Genomic DNA, 26,212 nt, shown 5'->3' with positions numbered 1-26,212 from the left:
TGTTATACAATGGAAGTGAGACAAGAGAACCAGAACTAGCATGTAGTGAGTAACTGCTCTCTGATTCCATACACCAAGGACCCAGAGAAGATCTTTCCTTTTCTCATCTCCTTCCAGAATATCCATTCACTTACATCCTTAATCAACCCTCTACTTCCCTGGTGTTGTCTCCTTTGATCACCTTGCCTCACTCCTCATTTAAACTCTCATTTAAAGTCCTCATTGTTACTGCTCACCCAAGTACCAGAAGCATTTCTCATTCAGATATCTTTACTGCTTTCCATCTCAGCTCCCATCTCATGCTCTAATCTCTCAATAGCCAACTTTCCCATCCTTGTTAACTTCAGCTTCTTTAAGAATTTATCAGGCTCTCATACGTTCATTGTTCTGTTCCCTTAAACTCTTCCTCCAAACTCCCCGGAAACTGTCTTGGCCACCCTCTCTCCAACTCATTACCTCGCTACTCACATCGCATCAATCACAGATAACGCCATCCATGATCTTGCTCCACTCTACACCCACATCCTAACCCCACCTTCAATTCACCTTTTAAGATTTTCCCTTCAATTGATTTACGTGTGCACTTTCAAAATCCCAAAGATCTAGGCCAAACTTCACCCTCTGTTTATGGCTGCATTACCTGTTTGCTGAAACCTACCTCACCTCCACCTTTGATGTCTTTTTAGTGTGTAGTGTGTATACACAAAAGACAGTTGGCATTACACTATTGATCAAGGAGTCAATTACTGCAGTGAAGGGGGAACGATATCTTAGCAGATTCCTCAAATTGGCCAAATGGGTGGAAGTTAAAAACAAGGAGTAATTATGTTGCTGCGAGTGTACAATTGGCTCCCAGGTAGCGACAGCAGAGCAGATATGCAGGCTAATCTCAGAGAAGTGTAAAAATAGCAGGGGATTTAAACTTCCCCAATATTAATTGGGATCGTCAAATCGTGAAAGCGTAGAAAGTCTTGCAAGAGGGGGGCCAATGCATGACCTAATTTTAGGGAATGAAGCCGGGCAGGTGGTAGAACCGTCAGTGGTAGAACCGTCAGTGGGGGAGCATTTCAGTGACAATGGCCACAACTCAGTAAAATTTAAGTCGGGTATTGAAAAGGACAAAGCTAGACCACAAATAAAAGATTTGAATTGGGGCAAGTCTGATTTTAATATAAGACAGGATGTGGCCAAAGTGGACTGAGGGCAGCAAGAAATCCCACATCAGAGCAGTGGAAGTCACTCTAAAAGAGATAGAATAAAAAAGCCAATGTTTCCGTAAGGTGGGACCAAAAAGTCCAGAGAACCCTGAATGTTAAGGGATATAAAGGATTGGTTGAGGAAAAAAAATCAGGAAGTTCATGGGTGATTCAGGGGGCTCAAAACAGTGGCGAAGTATAGAAAGTGCAGTGGGGGTACTAAAAGAAATGGGGAGAGGGGGCATGAACAAATACTGGCAGGGAAACCCCAAAGTACTTTCATAAGAATATAATATGCAAGAGGGTAACCAGGGGGGGGGGGGGGAAGTTTTAAATGACTACCTTGCACCTGCATTCACAATGGAAAGGACAACGTAGGTACAGTAATCAGGGAGGGAAAGGATATATTTGAACAGATTAGCATTGAGAGGGAGGTGGTGGCAGCGGTTTTAGCGGGCTTAAAATTAGATGAATCCCCTAGAGGAGATGTAGCCTCGGCTCCTGTGCGAGGCAAGGGAGGAATTTGCAGCAGCTCTGATGCTAATTTTCAAATCTCTTCTGGCCACAGGAGAGGTCCCAGAGGACAGCGAATGAGGTACCCTTACTCAAGAAGGGAGAAATGAAAAACCAGGTGATCACAAGCCAGTGAGTCTAACATCAGTGCTAGGGAAATTATTGGAAAATATTCTGAGGGACAGAATTAATCTCCACTTGGAGAGGCGAGGATTAATCAAGGATAGTCGGCATGGCTCTGTAAGGGAGAGATCATGTCTAACAAATTTGATTTGGTGTAAGTGTGTTGATGAGAGCATGCAGTTGATGTAGTCGACATGGTTTTTGGCAGGTTCCTGCAATGGGAGACTAGTCAAAAATCGATGTGGTGAATAGTAAGGAGGACTACCTTACAGGGTAAGATTACAGGGGGATATCGCTGGGCTGGTCAGATGGGCAGACCAGTGGCAAATGGAATTTAACCCTGAAAAGTGTGAAATGACTAACAAGGCAAGGGAATACACAACCAATGGTTGAACTAGGAAGTACAAAGGACCAGAGGGACCTTGGGGTAACATGTCCAAAACAGTATGACAGAAGACATGAGACACTTGCCTTTAGTAGCCAAGGCATAGAATATAAAGGTAAAGAGGTGATTTGCACAGCAACTTCATTGCAGTGTTAATGTAAGCATACTTGTGACACTAATAAAGATCATTATTATTATGATGGAGCTGTCTAGAATGCTTGTTAAGCCCCAGCTGGATTACTGTGTGCAGTTCTAGTCACCACACTATAGGAAAGGATGCGATTGTGCTAGATAGGGTGCAGAGGTGATTCACCAGGATATTGCCTGGCTGGAGCATTCCATCTATGGAGAGAGGCTGGTTGAACTAGGTTTGTTTTTCTTAGAGCAGAAAAGACTGAGGGAAGACCTGATTGAAGTGTACAAAATTGAGGGACATAGATAGGAAGAAACCTTTCCTCTCAGTAAAGGGGTAAATAACCAGGGGGCATAAGGTAAGGGGCAGGAGATTTTAAGGGGATTGGAGGAAAAGCGTTTTCACCCAGAGGGGGGTGGGAGTCTGGAACTCGCTGCCTGAAAGGGTGGTGGAGGCAGAGACCCTCAGCATTTAGATGAGCACCTGAAATGCCACAGCAGACGAGGCTGCGGACCAAATGCTGGAAAATGGGATTAGAATAGTTAGCAGCTCAATGGCCGGTGCGGACACGATGGGCTGAAGGGCCTCTTTTTGTGCCATAAAACTCTAGGCCCTCTTGAGCTCTTCTTGGGAATATGACCCAACTCCTTCTCCATTGACCCCATTCTCCTTAAACTACTGACCACACAGCTTCCCTTCCGGGTCCCCAGGTTAGTTGATATTGTTGATGTTCGTCTTTCATCAGGTCCTGTGCATCTCACTTTAAAATTAGGCATAGTCACCCCTCTCCTGAAAATCGACCAGCATTGGCCTCACCATCTTTGGATATTATCGCTCCACCTCCAGCATCCCTTTCTTCTCCAAAATCCTAGAACATGTTGTCATCGCCCAAATTTGTACCCAACTTTACAAAATTTAATGTTTCAATCTTCCAATCTGATTCCAACTCCTGTTACTGTACTGGAATTGCTCTCAGCAAAGTCAGGCACGACACCCTATTGGAGTGTGACTAATGGAAATCTTTCCTCCTTGTCCGGTACGCACCCTTTAACATGGTTGACACACCATCGTCCTCCAAATTTTCTCCATTCTCCTCCAGCTGGGTGGAACTGCACTTGCTTGTTCTTAGAACTCTGAGGCTGCCTATTTATACCTCAGTTACATCATGGGTGTATGGGAAGTGCCTGGGAGGGAAAGCATCTTTATTATCGGGAAACTCGTCACATTCTTTGGGTTGTTCACCTTTTGTTGGTCCTCACCGGTATAGTTCTCAGCTGTGGCTTCAAGCAGCGTCTAGCCGAATACTAAACGACCCTCTTATGGACTGACTTCATTAACACTACACCCTGTATGCTTCATCCGATGCCGGTGTTATGTAGTTACATTGTGTACCTTGTGTTTCCCTATTATGTATTTTCTTTTCTTTTCATGTACTTAATGATCTGTTGAACTTCTCGCAGAAAAATACTTTTCACTCTACCTCGGTACACGTGACAATAAACAAATCCAATCCAGTGTGACAGCGGCCGCAACTTAGCAAACCATTTTGAAAAGGAGACAGATCAAGGGACGGTAGCCAGTATATACACTGGTAAGTTAGGATTTGCCTATCCCATCACATGAAACTTTATCCAGCAAGTTCTGAAGAGTTCAACAAGAACTCAAAGGGTGATTAAGTAAAGCAGCAATTGTGGAGCACTTAAGAGTTTGCTCAGGCACTCAAGGTGCCAAAGTTGCCGGGCGCGATTCTCCACTCCCACGCCGGTTGGGAGAATCGCCTGGGCCGCCAAAATTTCCGGGGACGCCGATCCGACGCCCTCCCGCGATTCTCCTAAGCGGCGGGAACGGCCCGGTCGCGTTTCACGGGCCGCAGGCCGGAAAATCGCCGGAGACACCCAAAATGGCAATTCTCCGGCACCCCCGCTATTCTGAAGCCCGGATGGGCCGAGCGGCCAGGCCAAAGCGGCGGGTTCCCCCTGGCGCCGTCCACACCCGGTCGCTGCCGTCGTGGGCAGTGCATGAACGCTGGTGGGGGGGGCGGCCTGTGGGGGGGGGGGGGGGGGGGGGGGGGGGGGGGGGGAGATCCTGCACCTGACTTCACCTGGAATGTGGGGTGGCCCGCGATCGGTGCCCACCGATCGTCGGGCCGTCCTCTCTGAAGGAGGACCTCCTTCCTTCCGCGGCCCCGCAAGATCCGTCCCCCATTTTCTTGCGGGGCGGATTTAGAGAGGACGACAACCGCGCATGCGCGGGTAATGCCCGTTATGCGGCGCCGGCCGCGTCATCTATGCGGCGCCGCTTTTACGCGGGCGACAAGGCCTGGCGCGTGTAGATGACGCGGCCCCGATCCTGGCCCATTGTCACGGCCTGAATCGGTCGGGACCGGGGCCGTTCCGTGGGGCCGTTCCACGCCGTCGTGAATCTCGACGGCGTTCACGCCGGCGCGCCCACTTCGGCATGGGAGAGGAGAATCCCGCCCACCATCTCCAGCCATTTTGACTTTGTCTTGTCACTGGGCTCAGGTGTGGCAAGATGAGAATGAGGTTGACAAAGCACAACCAAGTCTCATAGTAATCTATTTCACATGCAAGTCATCTCATCATCTATTAATTAATCATCTTACAGCCTTCAAATCTCATGACAATTGAGCAGCAATAATGTGGCAGCACTGGAAGCTGTAATCACAACCCTGTACAGAAGAGCAGCTCAGGCTATAGGGTCAGCATCCACAGGATTGAGACCTCCAACTGAGTGGCCATCTTCAGAATTGCACTGCTTACCTCCAGGGCATGGAGAGGCTAGAAAAGATGCCATTAACATTACCTGCTTCAACCATTCTGGCCTGTTTTCTGCGAATGAAGGAGATCAACACTTTGGTGCGACCGCATTTGGAGTATTGCGTGCAATTCTGGTCGCCGCATTATAGGAAGGATGTGGAAGCATTGGAAAGGGTGCAGAGGAGATTTACCAGAATGTTGCCTGGTATGGAGGGAAGATCTTATGAGGAAAGGCTGAAGGACTTGAGGCTGTTTTCGCTAGAGAGAAGAAGGTTAAGAGGTGACTTAATTGAGGCATACAAGATGATCAGAGGATTGGATAGGGTGAATAGTGAGAGCCTTTTTCCTTGGATGGTGATGTCTAGCACGAGGGGACACAGCTTTAAATTGAGGGGAGATAGATATAAGACAGATGTCAGAGGTAGGTTCTTTACTCAGAGAGTAGTAAGGGCGTGGAATGCCCTGCCTGCAACAGTAGTGGACTCGCCAACACTAAGGGCATTCAAATGGTCATTGGATAGACATATGGACAATAAGGGAATAGTGTAGATGGGCTTTAGAGTGGTTTCACAGGTCGGCGCAACATCAAGGGCCGAAGGGCCTGTACTGCGCTGTAATGTTCTATGTTCTATGAATCCCATGCCTCCGTATTTTCTGCAGTAGCCTACCGTGGGGAACCTTATCAAACGCTTTACTGAAATCCATATACACCACATCAACTGCTTTACCCTCATCCACCTGTTTGGTCACCTTCTCAAAGAACTCTATAAGGTTTGTGAGGCACGACCTACCCTTCACAAAACCGTGTTGACTATCTCTAATCAAATTATTCCTTTCCACATGATTATACATCCTATCTCTTATAAACCTTTCCAAGATTTTGCACACAACAGAAGTAAGGCTCACTGGTCTATAGTTACCAGGGTTGTCTCTACTTCCCTTCTTGAACAAGGGGACAACATTTGCTATCCTCCAGTCTTCTGGCACTATTTCTGTAGACAAAGATGACTTAAAGATCAAAGCCAAAGGCTCAGCAATCCCCTCCCCAGCTTCCAGAGAATCCTAGGATAAATCCCATCCGGCCCAGGGGACTTATCTATTTTCACACTTTCCAGAATTGCTAACACCTCCTCCTTATGAACCTCAAGCCCTTCTAGTCTAGTAGCCTGAATCTCAGTATTCTCCTCGACAACATTGTCTTTTTCCTGTGTGAATACTGACAAAAAATATTCATTTAGCACCTCTTCTATCTCCTCGGAGTCCAAGCACAACTTCCCACTTCTGTCCTTGACTGGCCCTACTCTTACCCTAGTCATTTGTATATTCCTGACATATCTATAGAAAGCTTTAGGGTTCTCCTTGATCCTACCTGCCAAAGACTTCTCATGTCCCCTCCTGGCTCTTCTTAGCTCTCTCTTTAGGTCCTTCCTAGCTAACTTGTAACTCTCGAGCGCCCTAACTGAACCTTCATGTCTCATCTTTACATAAGCCTCCTTCTTCCTCTTGACAAGTGTTTTGACTGCTTTAGTAAACCACGGTTCCCTCACTCGACCACTTCTTGCCTGCCTGACAGGTACATACTTATCAAGGACTATGTAATTTGTATATTCTTCGTGTGTCTGTGTGGGTCTCACCCCCACAACCCAAAGGTGTGCAGGGTAGGTCGATTGGCCACGCTAAAATTGTCTTTAATTGGAAAAATTTAAAGAAATTTCCCCTGTGCATTGCTGGGAAAATGCCCAACCAAACCACTTGACAATGCATCTCAAAAAGGAACCCGTACCACAGTGTCAAAGTGTCTTCAGAGAAAGGATGTGGTACAATTGACACTTTTTCTGCATATCAGCTTCAGGTAAAATGTCAAGAGCAGGCTGCAACTTGTACTCAACATTTGTTGATCTGACGAAAGTCTTCAATAGTTAGCTGTGAGAGCAGAGAGGTCACAGCAAGATTTGGCTTTCCCAAAAAATTCAGCATTATGGTATGAGAATTTTGTGATGACGTCCTGGAGAGTGGAAGGTTTCTCGACAGTTTAGAATAGTTCGGTGCTCATGGTGGGTGTGGACACGATGGGCCATCGGCCCTCTTTCCCTGCTGTGAATCTCTGTCACAGCTTTCCAGTCACATATAGAGTGAAACAGGACTGTGTGCGTCTCCTCCCCTATTCAACATCATGTTCTCGGTCATGATTTCTGAAGCAAAAGTGGCATCCAACCCAAAGTGCATGAAGCTGTGGTTCGTGGCTTTCCCCACCCACTATGATTGTGCCCTAATGCTGTATAGTATGAACTGCTTTTCATCCACGTAATAACTTCTATCTCAGTATTAGCACCAAAAAGACTGATGTCATCTACCAATAAAAGCAGGATCCAGAACTTTCCTTGGTGAAAGGCTGAAAGAAGTCAACAGATTTACCCATGTCGACAGCTCCCTTTCCAGAGTTGTTCACATTGATGACAAAGTCACCATTAGAATAGCTAAAGCCAGCTTTGACTTTCCCAAATTACAAAAAACTGTCTGGGAGTGAAGAGAAATTCATCACTCAAAAAAGTGAAAGTATACAGGGCACTTGGAGCACTTCACCTGTGCCTCCTTCAATCTGGTCTATTGCATTCACTGCTCCCAGTGCGGTCTACTCTACATTAAAGAGACTAAAGCAGACTGGGTGACCGCTTTGCGGAACGCCTTTGGTCCGTCCGCAAGCAGGATACAGACCTTCCTGTTGCTGCCATTTCAACTCACCGTCTACATGTCTGTCCTTGGCTTGCTGCAATGTTCTAGTGAAGCCAGCGCAAACTGGAGGAACAGCACCTCATCTTTCGTTAAACCTTCCAGAGTTAACATCGAGTTCAACAACTTCAGACATTCTGAATGTCCAATTCACTCAACAAGCACGCCTTTCGGGACTTGTGGGAGGGAACCGGAGCACCCAGAGGAAATCCACGCAGACACGGGAAAAACGTGCAGACTCCACACAGACAGTGACCCAAGCCGGCATTGAACCCGGATCCCTGATGCTGTGAAGTTAGGGGTAAGGTACTGTCATGGATAGGGGATTGGCTGACTGGCAGAAGGCAGAGAGTGGGGATAAAGGGGTCTTTTTCAGGATGGCAGCCGGTGACTAGTGGTGTGTCTCAGCGGTCAGGGTTGGGACCACAACTATTGTGACAGAGAGGTGGGCAGAGGGGGTGGGGTTGCCTTGTTAATTAGGAATGAAATTAAATCAATAGCACTAAATGACATAGGGTCAGATGATGTGGAGTCTGCGTGGGTAGAGTTGAGGAACCACAAAGGCAAAAAAACCATAATTGGAGTCATGTACAGGCCTCCTAACAGTGGTCAGGACCAGGGGCACAAAATGCACCACAAAATAGAAAGTGCATGTCAGAAAGGCAAGGTCACAGTGATCATGGGGGACTTCAATATGCAGGTGGACTGGGTAAATAATGCTGCCAGTGGACCCAAGGAAAGGGAATTCATTGAATGTTTACAGGAGGGCTTTTTGGAACAGCTTGTGATGGAGCCCACGAGGGGACAGGCCATTCTGGGACTTGTGTTATGTAATGAGCCAGGCTTGATTAAAGATCTTAAAGTAAGGGAACACTTAGGAGGCAGTGATCATAATATGGTAGAATTCAATCTCCAATTTGAAAGAAAGAAGGTAGAATCAGATGTAAAGGTGTTACAGTTAAATAAAGGTAACTACAGGGGCAAGAGGGAGGAACTGACGAAAATTGACTGTGAGCAGAGCCTAGTGGGAAAGACAGGAGAACAGCAATGGCAGGAGTTTCTGGGAGTAATTGAGGGCACAGTACAGAGGTTCATCCCAAAGAAAAGAAAGGTTATCAGAGGGGGGGGGGGATTAGGCAGCCATGGCTGACAAAGGAAGTTAGGGAATGCATCAAAGCAAAAGAGAAAGCCTATAATGTGGCAAAGAGTAGTGGGAAGTCAGAAGATTGGGAAGGCTACAAAAACAAACAAATTTTCTAAACGGTGACAAAATTCATAATGCTGAAGTGCAAAGGGACTTGGGAGTCCTAGTCCAGGATTCTCTAAAGGTAAACTTGCAGGTTGAGTCCGTAATTAAGAAAGCAAATGCAATGTTGTCATTTATCTCAAGAGGCTTGGAATATAAAAGCAGGGATATCCTTCTGAAGCTTTATAAAGCATTAGTTAGGCCCCATTTAGAATACTGTGAGCAATTTTGGGCCCCACACCTCAGGAAGGACATACTGGCACTGGAGCGGGTCCAGCGGGGATTCACACGGATGATCCCAGGAATGGTAGGCCTAACATACGATGAACGTCTGAGGATCCTGGGATTATATTCATTGGAGTTTAGGAGGTTGAGGGGAGGTCTAATAGAAACTTACAAGATAATGAATGGCTTAGATAGGGTGGATGTAGGGAAGTTGTTTCCATTAGCAGGGGAGACTAGGACCCGGGGGCACAGCCTTAGAATAAAAGGGAGTCACTTTAGAACAGAGATGAGGAAAAATTTCTTCAGCCAGAGAGTGGTGGGTCTGTGGAATTCATTGCCACAGAGGGCGGTGGAGGCCGGGACGTTGAGTGTCTTTAAGACAGAAGCTGATAAATTCCTGATTTCTCGAGGAATTAAGGGCTATGGAGAGAGAGCGGGTAAATGGAGTTGAAATCAGCCATGATTGAATGGTGGAGTGGACTCGATGGGCCGAATGGCCTTACTTCCGCTCCTATGTCTTATGGTCTTATTCACAATTAATGATCTGGAAGGAGGAACTGAAGGCACTGTTGCCAAGTTTACAGATGACACAAAGATGTGCAGAGGGGCAGATAGTATTGAGGAAGCAAGGGGGCTGCAGAAGGACTTGGGACAGGTTGGGGGGAGGGCAAACAAATGGCATATGGAATACAAAGTGGAAAAGTGAGGTTATGAACTTTGGAACGAGGAATTTAGGCACAGACTATTTTCTAAATGGGGAAATTCTTCGGAAATCAGAAACACAAAGGGACTTGGGAGTCCTTGTTCACAATTCTCTTAAGGTTAATGTGCAGGTTCAGTTGCCAGTTGGGAAGGTGAATGCAATGTTAGCATTCTAGTCAAGAGGACTAGAATGTGAAATGAAAATCGCTTGTCAGAAGTAGGCTTCAATAAAGTTACTGTGAAAAGCCCCTAGTCACCACATTCCGGCGCCTGTTTGGGGAGGCTAGTACGGGAATTGAACCGTGCTGCTGGCCTGCCTTGGTCTGCTTTAAAAGCCAGGGATTTAGCCCAGTGTGCTAAACCAGCCCCTGAATACAAGACCAGGGATGTACTTCTGAGGCTGTACAAGGCTCTGGTCAGACCCCATTTGGAGTATTGTGAGCAGTTTTGGGCTCCCTATCTAAGGAAGGATGTGTTGGCCTTGGAAAGGGTCCACAGGAGGTTCACAAGAATGATCCCTGGAATGAAGAACTTGGGATATGAGGAGCAGTTGAGGACTCTGGGTCTGTACTCGTTATGAGTCCCGAAGGATGAGGGGGGATCTTTTTGAAACTTACAGGATACTGAGAGGTCTGGATAGAGTGGACGTGGAGAGGAAAAACTTGTAGGAAAAACTAGAAGCAGTCTAAAGGGACAATCCTTTAAAACAGAGATGAGGAGGAATTTCTACAGCCAGAGGGTGGTGAATCTGTGGAACTCTTTGCCGCAGGAGGCTGTGGAGGCCAAATCACTGAGTGTCATTAAATCAGAGTTAGATAGGTTCTTGATTAACAAGGGGATCAGGGGTTATGGGGAGAAGGCAGGAGAATGGGGATGAGAAAATGGGGATATATCAGCCATGATTGAATGGCGGAGCACTCGATGGGCCGAGTGGCCTAATTCTGCTACTATATGTTATGGTCAAATGGTCCACATCTGTTTATGTTCTTTTACCCCCTGCCCTTACCCGCATCAACTCCCATTCCATAGAATCCCTACAGTGCAGGAGGCGGCCATTCGGCCATCAAATCTGTACCGACCCTCCGAAAGGGCGCTCGACCTATGCCCACTCTTAGTTAGGCATCTCCTTGATTGTAAAACTCGTTTTTAGAAACCCCTTCTCCCATCTCTGCAATCTCCTTCAGCCTCACAATCTTCGAGAGGTATCAGTGTTTATCTAATTCTGCCTCCTTGACCATCTCCCACTGGAATTGCTCGGTCAATGGTTGCTCTGGAATTTCCTCTGGTACCAATTTTAAAACACCCCGTATAAAACACTTCTTTGACTGCCTTATGTGGCTTAGCATCAAATATTTCTTTATAATGTGCCCTGGGAGCATTGCTACACAAGTAGAAAGTTGCTGATGTTTAATTTCAGCAGCAGTTTCCTGGTTTCCTAGTCAGCACACTGGAAAGTTTGCTTGAATTTACGTTGGCGATTTAAACACATCATTCCAGTTTCTGGAAGATGCTCTCAGTAAACATAACAAGACAGTGGAATGTTAGTACAAGGAAAATAAACTTTTACCCTTGCAAGAATGCTGGGATCCACAGCAACTACCTCAGACAGACACTTCATGGCCTTTGTTCGTACAGCGATCGCACTTTCTCCTAGTACACGTAGAATCTGTAAATCATCATATCCAATACACAGCATCAGTGACTTTGGGAACACGGAAACATTCCTTTCAATTTGTCACGTTTTTGGTGAATCACAACTGTACTGCCCCACCATGTACCCCACAAGACATTCACCTATCATACCAGTAAGAGCTAACCAATTAGAGCGGAACCGGAGGATAAAGGAGCAAGTAAAGAGAGAGAGACAGAGTGGAGCTGGGAGGATAAAAGAGCGACAGAAGGAGTGAGACTGAGGGGGGAGCCGGAAGGATAAAACAGCGAGAAAGAGACCGAGAGTGGAGCCGGGAGGATAAAAGAACACGAGAAAGAGAGAGAGATTGAGTGTGGAGCCGGAGAATAAAATAGCGATAGATAGAGCGGAGCCGGAGGATAAGAGAGAGATAGAAGAGTATAGAGATAGAATAAGGAGAGAGATTAAATAGAGATGAGAACGGAGCCAGGAGGATAAAAGAGCGAGGAAGAGAGACTGAGAGCGAGACCATAAGACACAGGAGCAGAATTAGGCCACTCGGCCCATCGAGTCTGCTCCGCCATTCAATCATGGCTGATGTTTTTCTCATCCCCATTCTCCTGCCTTCGCCCCATAACCCCTGATCCCCTTATTAATCAAGAACCTATCGATCTCGGTCTTAAAGACACTCAATGATTTGGCCTCCACAGCCTTCTGCAGCAAAGAGTTCCACAGATTCCCCACCCTCTGGCTGAAGAAATTCCCCCTCATCTCTGTTTTAAAGGATCGTTCCTTTAGTCTGAGATTGTGTCCTCTGGTTCTAGTTTTTCCTACAAGTGGAAACATCCTCTCCACGTCCACTCTATCCAGGCCACGCAGTATCCTGTAAGTTTCAATAGGATCCCTCATCCTTCTAAACTCCAATGAGTACAGACCCAGAGTCCTCAACCGTTCCTCATACGACAAGCTCTTCATTCCAGGGATCATTCTTGTGAACCTCCTCTGGACCCTTTCCAAGGCCAGCACATCCTTTCTTAGATACGGGGCCCAAAACTGCTCACAATATTCCAAATGGGGTCTGACCAGAGCCTTATACAGCCTCAGAAGTACATCCTTGGTCTTGTATTCTAGCCCTCTCGACATGAATGCTAACATTGCATTTGCCTTCCTAACTGCCGACTGAACCTGCACGTTAACCTTAAGAGAATCATGAACAAGGACTCCCAAGTCCCTTTGTGTTTCTGCTTTCCTAAGCATTTTCCATTTAGAAAATAGTCTATGCCTAAATTGCTCCTTCCAAAGTGCATAACCTTACACTTTTCCACATTGTATTTCATCTGCCACTTCATTGCCCACTCTCCTAGCCTGTCCATGTCCTTCTGCAGCCCGCCTGCTTCCTCAATACTACCTGTCCCTCTACAGATCTTTGTATCATCTGCAAACTTAGCAACAGTGCCTTCAGTACCTTCTTCCAGATCATTAATATACATTGTGAGAAGTTGTGGTCACAGCACAGACCCCTGAGGCACACCACTAGTCACCAGCTGCCATCCTGAAAAAGACCCCTTTATCCCCACTCTCTGCCTTCTGCCAGTCAGCCAATCCTCTATCCATGCCAGGATCTTACCCTGAACACCATGGGCTCTTAACTTATTTAACAGTCTCCTATGCGGCACCTTGTCAAAGGCCTTCTGAAAATCTGAATAAATCAGGTCCACTGGTTCTCCTTTGTCTAACTTCCTTATTACTTCCTCAAAGATCTCCAACAGATTTGTCAGACACGACCTCCCTTTGACGAAGCCGTGCTGACTCAGTCCTATTTTATGCACTTCCAAGTACTCCGCGATCTCATCTTTAATAATGGACTCTAAAACCTTACCAATGACCGAAGTCAGGCTAACCAGCCTATAATTTACCTTCTTTTGCCTCCCTCCCTTCTTAATGCATTAGCCACTTTCCAGTCCTCTGGGACCCTTCCTGCCTCCAGTGATTCCTGAAAGATCATCACTAATGCCTCCACAATCTCCTCCGCTATAGCTTTTAGAACCTGGGGTGTAGTCCATCCAGGTGATTTATCCACCTTCACACCTTTCAGTTTCCCCAGAACCTTCTCCTTAGTAATGATCACTGCACTCACCTCTGCCCCCTGGTTCTCCTGGAGCTCTGGCATCCCACTGGTGTCTTCCACCGTGAAGACTGATGCAAAGTAACTATTCAGTTCGTCTGTCATTTCTTTGTTTCCTATTATTACTTCTCCAGCCACATTTTCCAGTGGTCCAATGTCTATTTTTGCCTCTCTCTTACCGTTTATATATTGAAAAAATCTCTTCCCATCTTCCTTTATATTACTCGCTAGCTCGCACTCGTACTTCATCTTCTCCCTTATTGCTTTTTTAGTTGTCCTCTGCTCGCTTTTAAAGGATTCCCAATCCTCTGGCTTCCCGGGAAGATAAAAGAGCGACAGAAAAAGAGAGAGACACACAGAGTGCAGCCGGGAGGATAAAAGGGCGAGACTGAGAGCAGAGCCGGGAGGACAAAGGAGCGAGAAAAAGAGAGACTGAGCGGCGAACAATAAAAGCTAATTAGCAAGTTGCTTTGTCCACTTTAAAACTACTTGAAGGAAAGGTAAGAGTTTTAGCTTTTTTTGAACGAAATAAGTTTGTACTTGGCATACATTTAAGGCTTTTAAGCTAAAGATTTGACTGGGGAGCTCAGTGCTGAGCTTTGGTCGACCTGCAGCATGTGGGGATTCCGAGACACTCCTTGCAGCCTGGACAACCAAATGTGCTGGAAATGCCACCGGTTTGACCAGCTCGAGAGCCGGTTTTCAGAGCTGGAGGCAGAGAAAAGCACAGCGGCTGAGATCGTGGATAGCATGATTTTAGAGGTGGTTAACCCGCAGCTTAAGGAAGTGCAGTCAGAGAGGGAATAGGTGACAACCAGTCAGAAGGGGGAGCAGGTGGGTTGGCAGGCAGGTGGTCAGGAAAGCCCCAGAGTACATTTCACCCAATAACTGTTTTGTGTGCAGAGGGTGGGAGTGACAGTTGCTCTGTGGAGTGCAGCCAGGCCCAGTGTACGGCCCTGCGGATGTGGAGTGCAGCCAGGCCCAGTGTACGGCCCTGCGGATGTGGAGTGCAGCCAGGGTCACGTGTACAGCCCTGCGGATGGCGAGTGCAGCCAGGGTCACGTGTACGGCCCTGCGGATGTGGAGTGCAGCCAGGCCCAGTGTACGGCCCTGCGGATGTGGAGTGCAGCCAGGGTCACGTGTACAGCCCTGCGGATGGGGAGTGCAGCCAGGCCCAGTGTACGGCCCTGCGGATGGAGAGTGCAGCCAGGGTCACGTGTACGGCCCTGCGGATGGGGAGTGCAGCCAGGGTCACGTGTACAGCCCTGCGGATGGGGAGTGCAGCCAGGCCCAGTGTACGGCCCTGCGGATGGCGAGTGCAGCCAGGGTCACGTGTACGGCCCTGCGGATGGGGAGTGCAGCCAGGGCCACGTGTACGGCCCTGCGGATGGGGAGTGCAGCCAGGCCCAGCGTACGGCCCTGCGGATGGCGAGTGCAGCCAGGGTCACGTGTACGGCCCTGCGGATGGGGAGTGCAGCCAGGGTCACGTGTACGGCCCTGCGGATGGGGAGTGCAGCCAGGGTCACGTGTACAGCCCTGCGGATGTGGAGTGCAGCCAGGGTCACGTGTACAGCCCTGCGGATGTGGAGTGCAGCCAGGGTCACGTGTACAGCCCTGCGGATGGGGAGTGCAGCCAGGCCCAGTGTACGGCCCTGCGGATGGGGAGTGCAGCCAGGGTCACGTGTACAGCCCTGCGGATGTGGAGTGCAGCCAGGGTCACGTGTACAGCCCTGCGGATGTGGAGTGCAGCCAGGGTCACGTGTACAGCCCTGCGGATGGGGAGTGCAGCCAGGCCCAGTGTACGGCCCTGCGGATGGGGAGTGCAGCCAGGGTCACGTGTACAGCCCTGCGGATGGGGAGTGCAGCCAGGCCCAGTGTACGGCCCTGCGGATGGGGAGTGCAGCCAGGGTCACGTGTACGGCCCTGCGGATGGGGAGTGCAGCCAGGGTCACGTGTACAGCCCTGCGGATGGCGAGTGCAGCCAGGGTCACGTGTACGGCCCTGCGGATGGCGAGTGCAGCCAGGGCCACGTGTACGGCCCTGCGGATGTGGAGTGCAGCCAGGGTCACGTGTACAGCCCTGCGGATGTGGAGTGCAGCCAGGGTCACGTGTACGGCCCTGCGGATGTGGAGTGCAGCCAGGGTCACGTGTACAGCCCTGCGGATGGGGAGTGCAGCCAGGGTCACGTGTACAGCCCTGCGGATGTGGAGTGCAGCCAGGCCCAGTGTACGGCCCTGCGGATGGGGAGTGCAGCCAGGGCCAGTGTACGGCCCTGCGGATGTGGAGTGCAGCCAGGGTCACGTGTACAGCCCTGCGGATGTGGAGTGCAGCCAGGCCCAGTGTACGGCCCTGCGGATGTGGAGTGCAGCCAGGCCCAGTGTACGGCCCTGCGGATGGGGAGTGCAGCCAGGGCCACGTGTACGGCCCTGCGGATGGGGAGTGCAGCCAGGGTCACGTGTACAGCCCTGCGGATGGGGAGTGCAGCCAGGCCCAGTGTACGGCCCTGCGGATGTGGAGTGCAGCCAGGGTCACGTGTACGGCCCTGCGGATGGGGAGTGCAGCCAGGCCCAGTGTACGGCCCTGCGGATGGGGAGTGCAGCCAGGGTCACGTGTACAGCCCTGCGGATGGGGAGTGCAGCCAGGCCCAGTGTACGGCCCTGCGGATGGGGAGTGCAGCCAGGCCCAGTGTACGGCCCTGCGGATGGGGAGTGCAGCCAGGGTCACGTGTACAGCCCTGCGGATGTGGAGTGCAGCCAGGGTCACGTGTACAGCCCTGCGGATGAGGAGTGCAGCCAGGGTCACGTGTACGGCCCTGCGGATGTGGAGTGCAGCCAGGGTCACGTGTACGGCCCTGCGGATGGGGAGTGCAGCCAGGGTCACGTGTACGGCCCTGCGGATGGGGAGTGCAGCCAGGGGCATGTGTACGGCCCTGCGGATGGGGAGTGCAGCCAGGGTCACGTGTACAGCCCTGCGGATGGGGAGTGCAGCCAGGCCCAGCGTACGGCCCTGCGGATGTGGAGTGCAGCCAGGCCCAGTGTACGGCCCTGCGGATGTGGAGTGCAGCCAGGGTCACGTGTACAGCCCTGCGGATGTGGAGTGCAGCCAGGGTCACGTGTACAGCCCTGCGGATGGGGAGTGTAGCCAGGCCCAGTGTACGGCCCTGCGGATGGCGAGTGTAGCCAGGCCCAGTGTACGGCCCTGCGGATGGGGAGTGCAGCCAGGGTCACGTGTACGGCCCTGCGGATGGGGAGTGCAGCCAGAACCACGTGTACGGCCCTGCGGATGTGGAGTGCAGCCAGGGTCACGTGTACAGCCCTGCGGATGGGGAGTGCAGCTAGGGTCACGTGTACGGCCCTGCGGATGGGGAGTGCAGCCAGGGTCACGTGTACGGCCCTGCGGATGTGGAGTGCAGCCAGAACCACGTGTACGGCCCTGCGGATGTGGAGTGCAGCCAGGGCCAGTGTACGGCCCTGCGGATGGGGAGTGCAGCCAGGGTCACGTGTACGGCCCTGCGGATGGGGAGTGCAGCCAGGGTCACGTGTACGGCCCTGCGGATGGGGAGTGCAGCCAGGCCCAGTGTACGGCCCTGCGGATGGGGAGTGCAGCCAGGGTCACGTGTACAGCCCTGCGGATGGGGAGTGCAGCCAGGCCCAGTGTACGGCCCTGCGGATGTGGAGTGCAGCCAGGGTCACGTGTACGGCCCTGCGGATGTGGAGTGCAGCCAGGGTCACGTGTACGGCCCTGCGGATGTGGAGTGCAGCCAGGCCCAGTGTACGGCCCTGCGGATGGGGAGTGCAGCCAGGGTCACGTGTACGGCCCTGCGGATGTGGAGTGCAGCCAGGCCCAGTGTACGGCCCTGCGGATGTGGAGTGCAGCCAGGCCCAGTGTACGGCCCTGCGGATGGGGAGTGCAGCCAGGGCCACGTGTACGGCCCTGCGGATGGGGAGTGCAGCCAGGGTCACGTGTACAGCCCTGCGGATGGGGAGTGCAGCCAGGCCCAGTGTACGGCCCTGCGGATGTGGAGTGCAGCCAGGGTCACGTGTACGGCCCTGCGGATGGGGAGTGCAGCCAGGGTCACGTGTACAGCCCTGCGGATGTGGAGTGCAGCCAGGGTCACGTGTACGGCCGTGCGGATGTGGAGTGCAGCCAGGGTCACGTGTACGGCCCTGCGGATGGGGAGTGCAGCCAGGATCACGTGTACGGCCCTGCGGATGGGGAGTGCAGCCAGGGGCATGTGTACGGCCCTGCGGATGGGGAGTGCAGCCAGGGTCACGTGTACAGCCCTGCGGATGGGGAGTGCAGCCAGGCCCAGCGTACGGCCCTGCGGATGTGGAGTGCAGCCAGGCCCAGTGTACGGCCCTGCGGATGTGGAGTGCAGCCAGGGTCACGTGTACAGCCCTGCGGATGTGGAGTGCAGCCAGGGTCACGTGTACAGCCCTGCGGATGGGGAGTGTAGCCAGGCCCAGTGTACGGCCCTGCGGATGGCGAGTGCAGCCAGGGTCACGTGTACAGCCCTGCGGATGGGGAGTGCAGCCAGGGTCACGTGTACGGCCCTGCGGATGGGGAGTGCAGCCAGAACCACGTGTACGGCCCTGCGGATGTGGAGTGCAGCCAGGGTCACGTGTACAGCCCTGCGGATGTGGAGTGCAGCCAGGGTCACGTGTACAGCCCTGCGGATGGGGAGTGCAGCCAGGGCCAGTGTACAGCCCTGCGGATGGGGAGTGCAGCCAGAACCACGTGTACGGCCCTGCGGATGGGGAGTGCAGCCAGAACCACGTGTACGGCCCTGCGGATGGGGAGTGCAGCCAGAACCACGTGTACGGCCCTGCGGATGGGGAGTGCAGCCAGAACCACGTGTACGGCCCTGCGGATGTGGAGTGCAGCCAGGGTCACGTGTACGGCCCTGCGGATGGGGAGTGCAGCCAGGGTCACGTGTACGGCCCTGCGGATGGGGAGTGCAGCCAGGCCCAGTGTACGGCCCTGCGGATGGGGAGTGCAGCCAGGGTCACGTGTACGGCCCTGCGGATGGGGAGTGCAGCCAGGCCCAGTGTACGGCCCTGCTGATGGGGAGTGCAGCCAGGGTCACGTGTACAGCCCTGCGGATGGGGAGTGCAGCCAGAACCACGTGTACGGCCCTGCGGATGTGGAGTGCAGCCAGGGTCACGTGTACAGCCCTGCGGATGTGGAGTGCAGCCAGGGTCACGTGTACAGCCCTGCGGATGGGGAGTGCAGCCAGGGCCAGTGTACGGCCCTGCGGATGGGGAGTGCAGCCAGAACCACGTGTACGGCCCTGCGGATGGGGAGTGCAGCCAGAACCACGTGTACGGCCCTGCGGATGGGGAGTGCAGCCAGAACCACGTGTACGGCCCTGCGGATGTGGAGTGCAGCCAGAACCACGTGTACGGCCCTGCGGATGTGGAGTGCAGCCAGGGCCAGTGTACGGCCCTGCGGATGGGGAGTGCAGCCAGGGTCACGTGTACGGCCCTGCGGATGGGGAGTGCAGCCAGGCCCAGTGTACGGCCCTGCGGATGGGGAGTGCAGCCAGGGTCACGTGTACAGCCCTGCGGATGGGGAGTGCAGCCAGGCCCAGTGTACGGCCCTGCGGATGGGGAGTGCAGCCAGGCCCAGTGTACGGCCCTGCGGATGGGGAGTGCAGCCAGGCCCAGTGTACGGCCCTGCGGATGGGGAGTGCAGCCAGGGTCACGTGTACAGCCCTGCGGATGTGGAGTGCAGCCAGGGTCACGTGTACAGCCCTGCGGATGTGGAGTGCAGCCAGGGTCACGTGTACGGCCCTGCGGATGTGGAGTGCAGCCAGGGTCACGTGTACAGCCCTGCGGATGTGGAGTGCAGCCAGGGTCACGTGTACAGCCCTGCGGATGGGGAGTGCAGCCAGGGCCAGTGTACGGCCCTGCGGATGGGGAGTGCAGCCAGAACCACGTGTACGGCCCTGCGGATGGGGAGTGCAGCCAGAACCACGTGTACGGCCCTGCGGATGGGGAGTGCAGCCAGAACCACGTGTACGGCCCTGCGGATGGGGAGTGCAGCCAGGGCCAGTGTACGGCCCTGCGGATGGGGAGTGCAGCCAGGGTCACGTGTACGGCCCTGCGGATGGGGAGTGCAGCCAGGGTCACGTGTACGGCCCTGCGGATGGGGAGTGCAGCCAGGCCCAGTGTACGGCCCTGCGGATGGGGAGTGCAGCCAGGGTCACGTGTACAGCCCTGCGGATGGGGAGTGCAGCCAGGCCCAGTGTACGGCCCTGCGGATGGGGAGTGCAGCCAGGCCCAGTGTACGGCCCTGCGGATGTGGAGTGCAGCCAGGGTCACGTGTACAGCCCTGCGGATGTGGAGTGCAGCCAGGGTCACGTGTACAGCCCTGCGGATGGGGAGTGCAGCCAGGGTCACGTGTACGGCCCTGCGGATGGGGAGTGCAGCCAGGGTCACGTGTACGGCCCTGCGGATGGGGAGTGCAGCCAGGGGCATGTGTACGGCCCTGCGGATGGGGAGTGCAGCCAGGGTCACGTGTACAGCCCTGCGGATGGGGAGTGCAGCCAGGCCCAGCGTACGGCCCTGCGGATGTGGAGTGCAGCCAGGCCCAGTGTACGGCCCTGCGGATGTGGAGTGCAGCCAGGGTCACGTGTACAGCCCTGCGGATGGGGAGTGTAGCCAGGCCCAGTGTACGGCCCTGCGGATGGCGAGTGCAGCCAGGGTCACGTGTACAGCCCTGCGGATGGGGAGTGCAGCCAGGGTCACGTGTACGGCCCTGCGGATGGGGAGTGCAGCCAGAACCACGTGTACGGCCCTGCGGATGTGGAGTGCAGCCAGGGTCACGTGTACAGCCCTGCGGATGTGGAGTGCAGCCAGGGTCACGTGTACAGCCCTGCGGATGGGGAGTGCAGCCAGGGCCAGTGTACGGCCCTGCGGATGGGGAGTGCAGCCAGAACCACGTGTATGGCCCTGCGGATGGGGAGTGCAGCCAGAACCACGTGTACGGCCCTGCGGATGGGGAGTGCAGCCAGAACCACGTGTACGGCCCTGCGGATGTGGAGTGCAGCCAGGGCCAGTGTACGGCCCTGCGGATGGGGAGTGCAGCCAGGGTCACGTGTACGGCCCTGCGGATGGGGAGTGCAGCCAGGGTCACGTGTACGGCCCTGCGGATGGGGAGTGCAGCCAGGGCAAGGCGTACGGCCCTGCGGATGTGGAGTGCAGCCAGAACCACGTGTACGGCCCTGCGGATGGGGAGTGCAGCCAGGGCCAGTGTACGGCCCTGCGGATGGGGAGTGCAGCCAGGGTCACGTGTACGGCCCTGCGGATGGGGAGTGCAGCCAGGGTCACGTGTACAGCCCTGCGGATGGGGAGTGCAGCCAGGGTCACGTGTACGGCCCTGCGGATGGGGAGTGCAGCCAGGGTCACGTGTACGGCCCTGCGGATGGGGAGTGCAGCCAGGGTCACGTGTACGGCCCTGCGGATGTGGAGTGCAGCCAGAACCACGTGTACGGCCCTGCGGATGGGGAGTGCAGCCAGGGCCAGTGTACGGCCCTGCGGATGGGGAGTGCAGCCAGGGTCACGTGTACGGCCCTGCGGATGGGGAGTGCAGCCAGGGTCACGTGTACGGCCCTGCGGATGGCGAGTGCAGCCAGGGTCACGTGTACGGCCCTGCGGATGTGGAGTGCAGCCAGGCCCAGTGTACGGCCCTGCGGATGTGGAGTGCAGCCAGAACCACGTGTACGGCCCTGCGGATGGGGAGTGCAGCCAGGGCCAGTGTACGGCCCTGCGGATGGGGAGTGCAGCCAGAACCACGTGTACGGCCCTGCGGATGTGGAGTGCAGCCAGGGCCAGTGTATGGCCCTGCGGATGGGCAGTGCAGCCAGGGTCACGTGTACGGCCCTGCGGATGGGGAGTGCAGCCAGGGTCACGTGTACGGCCCTGCGGATGGGGAGTGCAGCCAGGGCAAGGCGTACGGCCCTGCGGATGTGGAGTGCAGCCAGAACCACGTGTACGGCCCTGCGGATGGGGAGTGCAGCCAGGGCCAGTGTACGGCCCTGCGGATGTGGAGTGCAGCCAGAACCACGTGTACGGCCCTGCGGATGGGGAGTGCAGCCAGGGCCAGTGTACGGCCCTGCGGATGGGGAGTGCAGCCAGGGTCACGTGTACGGCCCTGCGGATGGGGAGTGCAGCCAGAACCACGCGTACGGCCCTGCGGATGGCGAGTGCAGCCAGGGCAAGGCGTACGGCCCTGCGGATGGGGAGTGCAGCCAGGCCCAGCGTACGGCCCTGCGGATGGGGAGTGCAGCCAGAACCACGCGTACGGCCCTGCGAATGGCTCAGTTGCACAGAATGGGAGGAGTAAGAATGGAAAACTAATCATGGAAGGAGATTCAATAGTGAGTGTGCAGACAGCCACTTCTGTAACGCAGGCGTGACTCTAGGACGGTGTGTTGCCTCACTGGTGCCAAGGTCAAGGATGTCACTGAGCGGCTTCAGGGCATTCTGAAGATGGAGTGTGATCTGTCAGAGGATGTGGTTCACATTGGTACCAATTACATGGGGAGAAAGAGGGACGAGGTCCTGCAACAAGTTCGGGAGCTAGGTGGAAGGTTGAAAAGCAGGATCTCAAAAGGTGATAATCGCTGGATTACTCCCAGTGCAGGCAAAGTCGCCATAGTCCCAGATGACCATAGGCTGCTTTTCCCTTTGAGGGGGAGATCTGACTGGTGGTGGCCCGACATCAGGCGAGGTTATTAATAAAGAGGAGGTGTTGGGCATCTTAAAAAGCATTAAAGTAGATAAGTCCCCAGGGCCTGATGGGATCTACCCCAGAATACTGAGGGAGACTAGGGAGCAAATTGCTGCGGCCTTGACACTGATCTTTGTATCCTCATTGGCTACAGGTGAAGTTCCAGAGGACTGGAGAGTAGCCAATGTTGTTCCATTGTTTAAGAAGGGCAGCAGGGATAATCCAGGAAAATATTGGCCGGTGAGTCTTACTTAAGTGGTACGGAAACTATTGGAAAAGATTTTTAGAGACAGGATTTACCCACATTTGGAAACAAATGGACTTATTAGTGATGGACAGCATGGTTTTGTGAACGCAGGTCGTACCTCACTAATGTGATTGAGTTTTGCGAGAAAGTGACAAAGATGATAGATGAGGGAAAGGCGGTAGATGTTGTATTCATGGGCTTCAGTAAAGCCTTTGACAAGGTACCTCATGGTAGACTTGTACAAATGGTGAAGTCACATGGGATCAGAGGAGAGCTGGCAAGTTGGATACAGCACTGGCTTGGGCACAGAAGACAGAGGGTAGCAGTGGAAGGGTGCTTTTCTGAATGGAAAGCTGTGACTTGCGGCGTTCCACAGGGTTCAGTTCTGGGACCTTTGTTGTTCGTGGTGTATATAAAGATTTGGAAGAAAATGTATCTGGTCTGATTAGTAAGTTCACAGACGACACAAAATGCATGTAGGAATTACACAGTAAATGGAAGAACTCTTGCGAGTACTGACAGGCAGAGAGATCTGGACGTGCATGTCCACCGATCACTGAAAGTGGCAACGCATGTGGATAAGGTGGTCAAGGAAGCACACGGCATGCTGGCCTACAGCGGTTGGGACACTGAATATAAAATTTGACAAGTCATGTTGCAGCTGTACAGGACCTTAGTTAGGCTTCATTTGGAATATTGTGTACAATTCTGGTCGCCACACTACCAGGAGGATGTGGATGCTTTGGAGAGGGTACAGAAGCAGTTTACTAGGATGTTGCCTGGTATGGAGGGCATCAGCTACGAGGAGAGGTGAGATAAACTCAATCTGTTCTCACTGGAACAACGGAGGTTGAGAGGCGACCTGATAATGTCTACAAGATTATGAGTGGCATGGAAAGAATGGATAGTCAGACGCTCTTTCCTCGGGTAGGAAAGTCAAGTACTAGGGGACATAGGTTTAAAGGGCATGGGGAAAAGTTAGAACAGATGTGCAAGCTCAGTTTTTTTTTTACACGGTGGGTAATATGGAACGCGCTGCCTAGGGAGGTGGTGGGAGCAGGTACGATGGTGACATTTAAGGGACATCTCGACAAATATATGAATACGGTAGGAATGGAAGGATACGGACTCCATAAGTGCAGACAATGTTAGTTTAGGCAGGTACCATGGTCGGCGCAGGCTTGGAGGGTCGAAGGGCCTGTTCCTGTGCTGCATTGTTCTTTGAGGGGCAAGGCTGGGAGGGGGGGGGGGGGGGGGGGGCCTTCATGAACAACCTCAACCCCTCCGCTGGCCTTGCTCTGCATCACAAACCAGCTGTCTAGCCAAGTGAGCTAACCCAGCCGCATTGTGCCACGTGCGAGTATCGGAATAGGAGGATCGAGCAGAGGGTTTTAGTTTCTTGGATCACTGGTTCTGTACTAGTCCGATGGGTTGCACCTTAACCGGAACAACATCCTTGTCCGGCAGGTTTGGGGGGCGGGGTTAAACTAATATGGAAGGGCAGTGGGTCACCATTTATTTTAATTCAAGGAGTCTTACAGGTAAGGCTGATGAGCTGTGGGTGTTTATTAACACATGGGAGTGGGATATTTTTGCTTTCATAAAGATAGCCAATATCCTGGGGTATTGAATCTTCAGGCGAGATGGGGGTAGGGGGCTGTAAAAGAGGTGGTGGTGTTGCGATATTGATCAAGGAGTGAATGACTGCAGTAGGGAGGATATTATCTTAACAGGCTCCTCAATTGAGGTCATAGGGGTGGAACTTAAAAACAGAACGGGGTAATCACGTTGCTGCGAGTAGCCCCAAAACGCAAACAGTCAGGGAGAAGGAAGAGCAAAAGTGTAGACAAATCCGAGAAGTTTAAAAATAATTGGGTAATAATGGTAGTGGATTTCAACTTCCCCAATATTATTTGGAATAGTCAGAGTGGGCAGAATTCTTAAAGTGTAATGTACATTAATGATCTGGACGTGAACGTTGGGGGGAGGTATCAATAAATTCACAGAAAACATGAAAATTGGTGGTGTGGTAAATAGCGAGGAGGAAAGTCTCAGATTACAGGACGATATGGAAAGGCTAGGTAGAGGGCAGAACAGTGCCAAATGGAATTTAACCCTGAAAAGTGAGGGGTGATACATTTTGAAGAACTAACGAGACAAGGGAATAAACAATGAACAGTAGGATGCTAGGAAGTACAGAGGAACCTTGGGGTGCATATCTTAGGGGCTGGTTTTGCACAGGGCTAAATCGCTGGCTTTGAAAGCAAACCAAGGCAGGCCAGCAGCACGGTTCAATTCCCATACCAGCCTCCCCAAACCAGGCGACTAGGGGCTTTTCGCAGTAACTTCATTGAAGCCTACCTGTCACAATAAGCGACTGTCATTTCATTTTTCATAGATCCCTGAAGGCAGCAGGACAGGTAGATTGAAGTGGTTAAGGAATATGGGATATGCCTTTATCAGCTAAGGCGTTATGACTTACCTCCTGACCCCCACAAATTCCACCAGCTGCCACGGTGGGATGCGTATCCCAGCCCACAGAACATTACCCCAGGTATCTGGATTACAGTCCAGTGATAATACCACTCCGCCACCACCTCTTGACCAAACAAGCCCTTCATCCCTGGTTCCAATTTGTTAAAAACTCCCTGTAATCCCTTCAAACCTTCCTAAAAGTGGTGTACAGAATTGGATACCCATGCCAGAAATTTCCACCTCCTCCTTAGTCTAGGGTCTTTTGCACTTGGGAAGTTGGCTAAGCTTTACCTCAATGCCTCATCTGAAAGATCTGAAATCACTGAACCAAACAGGTACTTCGAATTTTAAACTAAACAGATTAGAAATGGAACTTACTGCACACAAACTAGGCCAGCGCGTCCAGCCTGTAAAGCACAATGCAGAGTGTGGAAGAAAAGGTCACCGAACAATCAACACCTTTTATAGCCGTCAATTTTGACTTGCCCGTACTTCCTTCTCTAGCCAAGGTTGATTAATCCATACGAATTAAATGGATCCACTCATCTCTCAACCCCTTTCTACACAGTAAGAAGTCTTACAACACCAGGTTAAAGTCCAACAGCTTGGTTTGGAATCACTAGCTTTCAGAGCTTCATCAGATGAAGGAGCAGCGCTCCGAAAGCTAATGATTCCAAACAAAGCTGTTGAACTTTAACCTGGTGTTGTAACACTTCTTACTGTGCTCACCCCAGTCCAACGCCGGCATCTCCACACCTTTCTACAGGGGTATTGATTAAATTCCATCACTCACCTGTGTCAAATAAATATCAAAGCTCTGTGCAAACGGCCTCATGGAGGCCAAGTATCGAACAATCAGACAGGCATCTTCATAATCCACATTAGCAGAGTTCATTCTGTGGGCGGAAAAAGAAACTAGTCAGACTCGAGACAAGAATACAGATCAATATGACTAAACTGGTAAAGATTTGT

The 26,212-nt window shown here is 52.5% G+C and overlaps 1 protein-coding gene across 4 annotated transcripts in view; it reads right to left on the bottom strand.

The window, feature by feature from the left end:
- Nucleotides 1-26,212, bottom strand: part of LOC140429045 (nipped-B-like protein) — an 817,118-nt gene that overhangs the window by 241,065 nt on the left and 549,841 nt on the right. For all 4 annotated transcript variants that reach the window (XM_072515574.1, XM_072515576.1, XM_072515575.1 and 1 more), the window contains 2 exons: nt 26,034-26,136; nt 11,598-11,696 (listed from right to left, as the gene is read on the bottom strand). In XM_072515574.1, the coding sequence (XP_072371675.1) occupies nt 11,598-11,696; nt 26,034-26,136 (202 nt within the window). The remainder of the gene's footprint in view (nt 1-11,597; nt 11,697-26,033; nt 26,137-26,212) is intronic.

The sequence above is a fragment of the Scyliorhinus torazame genome, chromosome 9 (assembly GCF_047496885.1).
Source record: "Scyliorhinus torazame isolate Kashiwa2021f chromosome 9, sScyTor2.1, whole genome shotgun sequence".
Lineage (NCBI taxonomy): Eukaryota > Metazoa > Chordata > Chondrichthyes > Carcharhiniformes > Scyliorhinidae > Scyliorhinus > Scyliorhinus torazame.
The sequence above is the reverse complement of the archived record's forward strand: the minus strand, read 5'-3'. Positions and strand labels throughout refer to the sequence as shown.